Below are 11,736 nucleotides of genomic sequence, written 5' to 3'. Positions count from 1 at the left end.
AAATAAATCTCATAATTATTAAGATTACATGTGGCAATTTTGACACCAGTCTACCAGCTCATTCTAGAAAATGTAGGGGAAAATACCGACAATGTGACAGTTAATTTTATGTGTCAAACTGATTGGCCATGGGGTGCCCAGGTTAAACATCATTTCTGGGTGTGCCTGTGAGGGTGTTTTCAGTTGAGATTAGCATTTGAATCAGTGTACTCAGCAGATTGCCCTGCCACTGTGGGTCCGAATCATCCAGTATGTTAGGATATAGATGGAGGAACCCCCACCCCGCCCCTTTTTCCGTGCCTCACTGTTTGAGCTGAGACATTTCATCTCATTTTCTCCTGCCCTTGGATAAGGATTTACACCATTGGCTTGACTGGTTCTCAGGCCTTTGGACTTGGGCTGAATTACACGTCTGGCCTTCCTGGGTATCCAGTTTGCAGATTGTGGAACTTTTCATTCTCCATAATTTTGTGAGCCATTTCCTCATAAAGAGGGTCTTTATATACTTATATCTTTATATCTCCATATATAGATATACATCTCCTATTAGTTATTTCTCTGGAGAATCACAGTTGCTTTTCCATCTTGCTGAACAAATCTGGGAGAAAATGTCAAGCCTAGTCTCCTTCCAATCACAAATACGTTGTCAACTACTCTACATATCAATATAGCTGATTCTAGAGAGGTGTTTCAGTAAGAAATAAACACGAAACAACCAGACGTAACCCAGATTCTTTTCATTTCAAGGCCCATGTTTTAAAATGTCCCTGGTAACACTAAAAGGCATGCCCTACTCTCTGAAGCTAGCTGCACTTAAGTGCTTTAATTTATTATAGTAGGTCTTCAAGTCTGAATTCCAATTAACAAGGGCTTAGCCAATGGTAGTTTATTGAATGAAATAATATGTGGAGAACATCCATTCTTAAAACTGTGGCCTTTAATATTTTCGTATCCTACACCAATTTAAGATTTGATAAAATTTATGAACTCTCCCCATCAAACCACACATATAATCATTAACAACTGCACCATGTTTTAGGAAAACTTTTTGACACCTTGGAGCTCCAGTGGTGTATCGTCAAGGGTCCATGGATCCTGGATTAAAAGCTCATGGTAGGGACACGTAGCTAGCCACTTGGATCAGTAGCAATGGTGTTAGAGAGGTGCAGAACTGGGAATGTTAAAGACAGCTTGTATCCTCAGAAGAGCTACTGTTTGTTGAGTTCTGGCTAGATGCTAGACATTGTGCTGACATTTGAATATAGTCTTCATAAAAGCTCTTGGCATTGTAATTGCCATTCTACAAAGAAATGGGCACAGGGAAATTAAGAAACTTGCCCTAGATTGTATGATGAGTAAGAGGTGGAGACTGAATTCTAACCAAAGTTCAGTCTTAATTACAGTGGGATACAGGATCTCACGGAATCTAAGTTAGATTTGTTAATACATTGTTCTCAAGGGCGAGGACCATTTAGAAATCAATGCTTTTTATTCTCTAAATAAGCAAAATTAGAATTGAAGATGTTGTGTTCTAACCAAATGACAACAAGTGATTAATTTAGAAACACCATGCATGTGGCAAAAGTTGTTGAAAAGAGACAACTAGATTCCACGTTTGTATACGGCAACTACTTTATTATTTTCAAATGCAAACTCTTTGCATTTAGTTTGCTATTTTACAATTTTACAAACTAGGTATAAAAGACCATAAATAAATGACATAAGTTATGTGTACCTAAAATTCATGAAGGGAAAAAAAATACCTTGACAAATTAAAACAAAATAGAAAAATTTCTGTCTAACTCAAGAAATCGCTCAAATTTTGGAACATGTCTGAACCAAGCATTGTTCTGTTAATTTCTTCTTCAGTATGAACTAAATTATAATATGCCTTATACATTCTAATTTTAACCACAGTCCTTGCATATTCCAACATGCTTGGAGTGATACAAAAACTAAATGCACTCTTCAGTGTGTACCAATGCTTGATGTTGTTTGGAGAATGTTAAAGAAGTGAAAATATTGCTTCTAGAACCTTCCTTTACTTGTCAGAATTTAAGTGTCTTCAGACAAATATTGAGGCTATAAGTGTGTATGGATTAATACACATATCCTTCACAGATTGAATACAAGAGGTCTTAAAAACACACACCAGCAGTGTAGTGAGCATAACTTTTCTTTAAAATAACTTTTTAAAACACACCGAAACATTTCATTCTTAAGATTGTTAAAAATAATTTGGGGCCAGCGAACACATGGTGAAGCTACTTGATTTGGTGCAGGGGAACAGCTTAATGCTGCCTAATGATTTAGCATCTGAGTATGACTTAGCATCTGAGCTCACTAGGGCAGCATTCATTCCTGGGGCTAAATACAGCACCTTAAGTTGCTCTCCTGCCCTGACCCCCAGGGAAAGAAAACCCACTCAGAGATTCAACCTCATTTCTTTATACATATTTTTTCAGGCATCAATGCATAGGCACATCCCTTTAGAAATACATTAAAGTCCCCAAAAAGGGGTGAATTAACTTTGTCACTCTGGCATAGTTATGAGAATACAATGCCATACACCCTGTCAGAATGTAATAAATATTTATTGATGATTTTCTCTACTTATCCAACAATATAAGGTTTGGAATCTTTTTTTCCCCCATTTTTCCCTGATTTGATGTTATAGCTTATATAAATGGCCACAGTTTCTGCAACCATAGCTTAGAATAAGCAAGGCAGCCACTCTGATTATGAAAAATGGCAGTATGTTGGCTGGATTTTGGTATACATTATCAGATCAAAACTGAATCTTCACACACTGGACCTCAGATTCCAGAAGGCTGATGCACTTTTGAGGGTCATAGAAGTTAGCTGCATATTCATAACAGTCGAACTTTCCGTGTAAATTGGGAACCTGAAGTTGCTTGAGGCCATTTCATCCCTACTATGCTAACCTCAAGAGTCGCTGGCATGTATTTTTCTGTGATATTGGGAGACAAAGTATTAATCCAGGACACAACATCTCAAAGCCGACACACGCGTCTACGTTCATCTCCGAAAGTATATGAATTGCATATATTTGTTCGCATTCAACACGTCCATTTATGCAGGAAAACAAAGGCTACTTGTATTCCATTTGGGGTTACTAGACAAATTCCATCCCCTTCTCTCCCTCCACCAAGGAACTGGTGATCCAGGTGAGGAGTTCAATCAGAATTCGTGATTTTGATGATGGGTTGTCACCTGAATGGATTTATATTCTAAAATCACTCCACCGCTAAGGTGAAAATGCCTCTGTCCAAAGCTGTAGGATGACTTACTAAGGTTAGCGTGGCTGCTACAAAATACACTTATAGATACAGGACAGTTAACACTTCCGGGTTGTCCTTCTAAGGGGATGGGGCATGGTTTCCAGGCCCACTATCTCACGTGGCTCTTCATCTCAGAACTGGTGGCAAACCAGACCTCTCCACGTGTAGCATTCCGCAACATTCACAGGCAGTTCTAAGCATGAGGTTATATACTCACACACACGTACACACGCATACATACACACACACCTATGTACACACATCAAAAGAGATAGTCAGCTCATATTTAGTCTAGGAAAAAAATATATTTATATCACTGCGATGGCACACCCTGGGTAAAACGTTACTTTAGCAATGCATATCGTAGGCAGCTCATGGGAACTGGCTTTGTTTTGTGTGGTGGCACCGGACCTGGTGTCCATGGTAAAACCTGTAGCCTTCGGTCACTTGCTGCCACACCAATGCAGCAGGGACATACAGAAATGAGATATGGAAATACATATAAATAAAACTAAAGGAGTTGGGGAACAGGGGCTCTGCAGAGCTGGTGCTGCCAGACAGGACATTCCTCAGTGCAATTGGAAAACAGATGCTGAAGCTTGAATGTTTGCCATTTCTTTCACCGGGAAAGGGGATTTGAAAGTCAGAAATGTGTTCTTTTCAGGAATGAGTGTTGTTTCATCAGCGTCTTTGCTCCAGAACCGGCATAGTAGAAGCAGAAGAAACACGTTTAGAAGGAACTGAGGAGGGTGTGTTCTGTTTGCTTCTGTGGGCTTTGTAATCAAAAGGAAGGGCTGTGAGGCCAAGATAGCAGAATGTACTCCCTGGAGAGAAAAGAACAAGACTTCAGACAAAACATCAACCTATCTCGCCAGCCAGTTGTCAACCCGTATAAGTACACAGAGAAGGCAGGATGGCTCGGTATGGAGTCCAGGGAGAAGATCATAAATTCTTAATTTCCTCCTCTGAAAAAATGATAACTATAATAATAAAAATGTTTATTAACAGCTTCATTATTATAACTCAGAGTAAGATACTATTCATATCCCTATTATATGGATGAGGATATGGAAATGGAGAGAGGTTAAAAAACCTGCTTGTGTTTGTACATTCTGAAGTAGCAGAGCTGGGATTAGAATCCATACAGTCCAAGTGTACAGCCAAGCTTTACCCACTATGGAAACAGCCTTTCTTTGAAATAAAAATTCTGAACTGTTATGGTTCATTTGTGCAAGAAGGGCTTAGAGCTGCTGAACGGATGCAGATTGTACTACTCTAAAAAGTCAGTTGTTCCAAAGAGGGAAATTGTGTATTTTAGGGACACATCTGGAAACATCCCAATCCACCAATATTCAACAATATGATTGAAAAAATGCCAGCTACGAAATAAAAAGCATTGGATGTTTTTCGTAAAGAGAAAGTAACTTCTAACGAATGGGAGTATCTAATTAGTAAAGGATCTGTGCAATCTGCATATAACAGGTAGAGAGAGGAAACCCGGGGCCATGGGCACAGTGAGGGAGGTCTTGGGGACTGAAGTCCACCAAGAGACAGTCGCCGCCACCCCATCAGCTTAGATTCTAACAAGGCTGGCACAATGCAATGGAACCATTGTCCTCTCATTCACCAAATAATCAACTCAGGCCAAAAGAAGCAACTCTTCTTCTTTCCTTTTGATAACTTTCCATCAAGATTGCTCTTGGACTATATCTTCCACCACAGTGTCCGTGTTTAGCAATTGGTGGCCTCAAGTGTAGAGCAAAAATTCAGACCAAAGTGCATCTTATTATAGATAATTTTCCTTATTTTATCAAATCAATTTATCTGCTTGTTTTGTATATGTGCATTGTTTATTGTGTGAGGGAGATAAATCAAATTTAGTTTCTTGGAGGTAAATGACCATTACTTAAACCTGTAGAAAATACTTTAGTCTACTTGGAGAAAGTAATAAGATTTTTGTATAAAATATTTGGATAGACATTACTTCTTAAGCAATTTAAAATTATAAATGTGGGTAAGGACATAACTACCAAGGTCTTCAGGTAGTCACTTGTCAACATCATTCATTTTTGACAATTATGAAAAAAAATTAAAGAAAAAGGATCAGATCTATTTTTCCAACTCTTTCTTCTCTGGAAATCAGTAACTCTATCGAACATAGTTTTTTAAACCTGAATGCGCAGGGATTCCATCAGACAGACATGTATTTACATGAAGGACAAAGTGAACACAAACTTGACCTTAAAGACCCTGAAGGAGAATAACCAATTCCATATGGATATGCACACTTTTTGAAGGTGATTTTCTTTTGCTACTTAGAGGAGAAAGGGTCATCTCAAAAACACGTTTGCCCCGTTTGTGTCTGCCAACTCCCTTCTTCACTAAATGCCTGGATATAGATATATTTGTAATGTTCAGTGGTTATTTGGATACTCGGTGCATATATGAAAAAAGTGTGGGAATGTGGAGGCTTATATCTAGGTGATGTCAGAATAAAAGGGAGAAAAATAAACCTTTTCTTCCTTGAATTCAAGCAACTCCTTTATCGTGAGGAATTGCTTGAACAGAGACCAGACAAAGCATGTGGTCTGTGTGGGATCAGGAGTGAAAGATGTGACTTTCATGGTGACTAAATAAACAACAGCTTTGTTCCTTTGAGGCAGTCATGAAGACATCAAAGTGTCTTTATCATCCAGTTCTTTTCATTGTAATGGGGTCTTACTTGTACATTTCACTCTTCCCAATTATAAAATAACAATGTCATACATTTCAAGGCTAAATAATACAGGAGTGATTTGATAGGTCTACCACCTTCTGTATAGATACACATCTATCCCCAAACCCTCATACATCCATTGAAAGTGAAGAAGCTTCATCTGGATGGTTCCCTACCACTGAACTTTTCACCCCGCTCTGGCCTGCTGCAATAAAACATTTGGGTTCACAAGTGAAAGATGGGTGAATAACACTTGGGAAACCTTGGAGGAAGAGTAATCCTTTCTTCTGTGAAGTTCAGTGTGTTCTACATAGGAGTAGTTCATATACACAACAACACCATGTGTTAGGAAAGGTGTTATTGTTAAAGTGTCATTATCGCTGATTTACAGGTGGAGGAACTGAGTTATAAAGAAACACAGAGTGAACTTCCCACTGTCAACAACTCAGTTGGTTTTGGAATCCAAGCTGTCTGGATGCCAGAGTCTGGCTCCACACCCTGGGAAACAATACAAATTCCTATAGTCCTCACATCTCTCTTTCAACGTGCATGACTTCCTGGAAGCAGTGGAGTTCCACTTTTACTGCTATTGGATATTATTTTAGACACATAGAAAGCCTTTTTTTGGTCTTTCCATTGGCCTGGGCTCTAACTCAGACAATGTGTAAAAATTAAGATTCAGAAAGCAACCTTTGAATGAATTTCATATTCCACCTTTTCCTCAGTTCTCAACTGAATATTTCATTTGCAGAGATACCTGCTAAGATGTAACAAATCCACTCCAACACAGTACATAACATTAACGTGTTAGGACATCTTAGAATTGACACACTCTCTTTTTAAAAACATTCTGCTTTGACTATGTTCAATGTTTAGAAAAATACCTCAAGTCTTAAGCTGCTGATTGTAAGAAAGCAAAACTTTTAATTATTCAATGTGTGCAAGGTAACATTCTCTTTTTACTCACAAGATAACACTATAATGCTACCTTATTTGAATTGGACTGCGGGAACTGAAAACAGAATATCCCAGAGCTTTACAGAAGGAAAAAAAATAATTTTTTTTAAAAGCAAGTGAACCTCCCCAAGATTTGTCAACTTTAAACATGAATATCCAGAACTCCCTGACTTCAGCAAAAGCGGTGATAAAACAGAAATTCTTGGAGTAGTTTAAAAAACAAATTTCACATTCCTTCTGAACAGAAAAGTTTTCACAACTAATGTTGTAAAAAGGTTTTTACTAAACTGTCATGATTTGACAGCATCAAATTTAACATTCCTTGCTCTATAAGGATAAAACCAAGTGGGGGAGAAAGGTCATTAAAATCAGCCAAGCTCTTCTTTAAAAGTGATAAAAATGGAAGAGTTAAAAAAGTTAAAATTTGTCCAGTCAAAAAAGTTAGGCTATTTGCTTCTAGGAATGAACAGAGTCATTTAAATTCACATGTTTTAAGAAGAAAATCTGGGATTAAAATAGAAGTACCTAAGGCTAATGGGCTTGATGGATGAAAAGACTATTTTTTTAGTAGGTCACTTTCTGATAATGAGTCAGTCAAGGTGTCTTCCAAGTCTCACCATTGACATCTAGGTAAATCCTCCTTGGCTGACCCAGTTAGGTACAGGGGCTACTGGAGCAGGATAGGAACACTCCTGGGCATGTATCCGGAAGAACCACACTTTGAAAAGATACCTGCACCCAACGTTCATAGCAGCACTATTTACAATAGCCAAGACATGGAAGCAACCTAAATGTCCATCGATAAAGAAACGGATAAAGAAGATGTGGTGTGTGTATATATATATATATATATATGTATATATGTATGGCATGTATATATATATATATATATATACACACACACAGTGGAATATTACTTAGCCATAAAAAGAATAAAATAACGTCATTTGCAGCAATATGGATGGACGTAAAGATTATCATACTAAGTGAAGTAAGTCAGAGAAAGACAAATACCATATGATATCGCTTATATGTGGAATCTAGAACAATGATACAAACGAACTTATTTATAAAACAGAAACAGACTCACAGACTTCAAAAACAAACTTATGGTTACCAAAGGGGAAAGGGGTGGGGGAGGGATAAATTAGGAGGCTGGGATTAACATATACACACTACTGTATATAAAACAGATAACCAACAAGGACCTACTGTACAGCACAGGGAACTCTACTCAGTATTCTGTAATAACCTCTGTGGGAAAAGAATCTGAAAAACGGTGGATATATGTATATGTATAACTGAATCACTTTGCTGCACACCTGAAACTAACACAACATTTTAATCAACTATACTCCAATATAAAATAAAAATTAAATTAAAAATAAAAGAAGGAAAAAAAAAAGAAAATGAAACTCATGGAAAGACCCTCCAGTACTCCTTAACCGAAGCAAATTCTCCAAAGAATGGGGCATGTGCATGACCCAACAAGGTTAGAGGTTACTACCCAGTACCCAAAAGATGCTCAGTAAGCATCTGTGGCAGGAATGAAGGGCACCAAAGGACAAGAGGACCCTCATAGTATGAAAGAAAGCACAGCCAGTGGAGGTCTAGATGCCATCCTGACCTCATATAGTTCCTATTTCACTTCCTCCTGGAAGAACAGCAGAGAAGCCATACTGCTTTGGGTCTCCTCTCCCAATGTCAACAGGGCTGAAATCTTTTAAAAAACCTAAACTACCTGATAGCCATGAAAGATATTTACTGCTTAGTGTTTCAAATAAGAAAGTTTCAAAAAAAAGCTTTCATTGGAGAAGGACTCATTGCTGGTTCTTTTGCCTTACCTTGTAGATTTGGGTTTGCTTCTTTAAAGGAGGAAAGTATGAAACTTCCCTACACAAGATTGTCACAATCCACTATCCATAAGGTAGTTACGATAAGTTTGTAGAGTCCCCAGATAAGACTTATATGGCACAGCCTCGGGCCCAAAGAAACAGACCTCGTTTGTCCAGGTGGGGGGTATGGTGCTTGGGTTTTATTATTATTATTATTATTATTATTATTATTATTATTATTTTAAAATCCACTTTCCTTTTCTCTCCAGCCCCGCGTGTCTGCATAATCCACCAGGTGGCCCGAGCACCAAGCGGCAACACTGATGAGTCACATGACGTTCACCTAGGTTTTATCCCTGGTACGAACCAAGCCTTAAAAGTTTAACTGAGTCCTTCAAAAATGGGCATGGTCTTCATTCCAGTGAAAGAAGGATGGACTGTAATTTATGCCAGAAACAAAACACTACGGTTGTAATTCCAAATGGAGAGAAGATCAAGGATGTCTCGGAGAAGCTCAGCGTCTGGCAGCAAATACGGCATTGAAACAGGAGGCGGGTGTTCTATTTATATAGGTACATGTATTTTACAAATTGGTGATGGATGGATGGACTTCTGAGAAACAATTTGTTCCAGGTCTAATTCAAATGAAGGTTGTCATTTCTGTAAGCCCCACAGTTTCAGCCATCTGTACACCAAGCAACGCTGCAGATATTTTTTTCTTTAATTTCAGAGGGCGAAGACGAAGTAAAAAAAGTGCAGTTCTTCAATTAAAGTGCATGGATGAGGTAAACTAATTTCAAGAGTCTTGAGTTTATTCAATACTGGCTCAGACTGGAACCATTCTGCCGTGTATCTGCTGCATTTGGGTTCTCATTGCCTGGACACTGCTCAAGATCTTATTCTGGTGTGTGATAGCTGTGATGCCAATTCTGGCCAGGTCACTGTAAGTAGAGGGAGAAAAAAGTGGGAGAGGAGAACGTGATGAGGGCTGAGAATCTCTTTTCTGGGCTTCATGCAGACATGCATTTGAATCAGCCACAATTAATACAGCACAACAAGGCAGGTGTATTAAAATGTTTAATTAAGCAACTGAATGCAACAATGTAGGTGCTTTATAGAGGCTGTGCAAAATTACACTCAATCAATCAAAATGAAAGGCATTCCAGTTTTCTTTTCTTTTAAAAAATGAGTAGGATGATTATGCAGCTCAAAGCAAAAGAAGCAAAATACTATGAAATCTAGATTTACCCTTTTGTGTTACATCGCTGAGTACTTACTCCTGGTTCATGTGCACTACAGCCTCTAGTGTGGTATAACCAGCAGCAGTGAAGTTATCCTTATACCGGTCCATTTTAATGGCCTGGAGCCAATCACCCACCGATACCACGGCAGAGAATTCAGGGGAGCTTGGATCCAACAAGGCAGTGTTAGGTCTGGAAATGGAACATGAAAGTGTACACAGACAAGAATTATTAGAGAGACAGCCTGACTCAGAAGTCAAATGGTCTAAGACAGGCGAGGGGAACCGAAGCACCAAGAACGGGCTTCAGATGGAATCACCAACGTCAAATGTCATCATGTGATTTTTCACCCCTAATTTCATAAAGCTGCAAAAGCATGTCTCAATCACCCTATTTGTTCTTAACTTCATTTCCCACATTTGTTTTATGTGGACCTCTTAACGCATTAAGTATCAGAGGAGGTCTTTTAACATCCTAGCCTGGGGTAAAGACTGGGGGAGCCCTTGTGGCTGAAACCAGCTCAGTCTTTGAAGGAAGGGTCCAGTCCCTGCCAGCACTGAATATCACAGACTTTAGTTCAGCAACTATGGAAACCCTAGTGAAGGATGCGTAAGGAAAACTGTGAGCTTGTAACCCGCCAGACTTGATGGAAGCAGAGAAAACAGCGAGAGTTCAAGTCCGGCATGCTTCCAGCCAGGTTTGCAGGCAGGCTCAGTGCATTCAAACAAACTTGGGACAGCAGGGAGTTAATCCTCTCTTTAATCAACGCAGCCTGACCAGCACGTGTGCCAAGACTGGCAGGAAGAATGGCCACTTTGATCACTGTTTGGATTGTGGAATGTGCTTCTCGTTTTCCCTTGCTGGGGCTCCTAAAAGAATCATTTCAACAAATTCCAAGCCCTTCTTATTAACTTATTTATTAGTTGATGCATTTCTCAGGCCAGGTGTTTTACATTAGATCACTGTCAAGAGGGACTAGAGTTCAAGGCAAGTATTCTGTCATCCCTCTTGACATTGATACAGAATAAATAATCTATTTATGGAAAGTATTTCTTAAGAGAATTATAGTCATCTTCATCTCAAACTACATAATAATCATAAGGTAGACATTAACAGGGTATTTTATACCACCTTTATTATAATTACCTGTATAGCAACCTTGCTACTTGTTAAGTTCTATTTTCTTGAACTCCCTTTCCCTAGAAATTATAGAATGTGGTTGATCTTAACATTTTGACCTGATTTTTACCCTGAGACTATGCTGCTTGAATACGAACAACTAAATCAGAATTATATCATCACTACTGAATTTTCAACCAAAAAAGTCCTTTTCTTGTAAAAACAAAATTAAGTCCCTCTAGTGGCTTAACTTTCTACATAGTAGAATTAATCCAATCCATTTTTCATTTTCATTGTTACCTAAATTATCTTGATTTGCATTACTTCTTTTTTTATATCAATATGTTAACAAAGACTTACTTTATCAATCAGTTTTGTGTCCAAATAATAGCTTGTCTTTGTGACCTTTCTTTTTTTGTCCATTATTTCAATTAAATCCAATTTTCTGAGTAAAATTCTGCAGATTTTTATGGTAAGAATCATCAAGATTTCATTCTTTTCCCAATTTTGAGCCAATAACAAACACTACCACATAGAATTTTAGACATTAGTGTTGAATGTTTACC

General features: G+C 38.3%; 1 protein-coding gene across 2 annotated transcripts in view; it reads right to left on the bottom strand.

The window, feature by feature from the left end:
- Positions 1 to 2,936: 2,936 nt before the first annotated feature.
- Positions 2,937 to 11,736, bottom strand: part of EPHA4 (EPH receptor A4) — a 145,593-nt gene continuing 136,793 nt past the window's right edge. Inside the window, exons 16-18 of one of the 2 annotated variants that reach the window (XM_060107434.1) lie at positions 10,088 to 10,243; positions 8,820 to 9,751; positions 2,937 to 4,126 (exon numbers count right to left, since the gene is read on the bottom strand). In XM_060107434.1, the coding sequence (XP_059963417.1) occupies positions 9,637 to 9,751; positions 10,088 to 10,243 (271 nt within the window). In that variant the 3' untranslated portion in view covers positions 2,937 to 4,126; positions 8,820 to 9,636. Of the gene's footprint in view, positions 4,127 to 8,819; positions 9,752 to 10,083; positions 10,244 to 11,736 lie in introns of those variants that run through there. The other variant, XM_060107435.1, reaches the window with a different exon arrangement.

The sequence above is a fragment of the Mesoplodon densirostris genome, chromosome 8, assembly GCF_025265405.1.
Source record: "Mesoplodon densirostris isolate mMesDen1 chromosome 8, mMesDen1 primary haplotype, whole genome shotgun sequence".
Classification (NCBI taxonomy): domain Eukaryota; kingdom Metazoa; phylum Chordata; class Mammalia; order Artiodactyla; family Ziphiidae; genus Mesoplodon; species Mesoplodon densirostris.
Note: the sequence above shows the minus strand (reverse complement) of the source record. Positions and strands in the feature narration are given on the sequence as shown.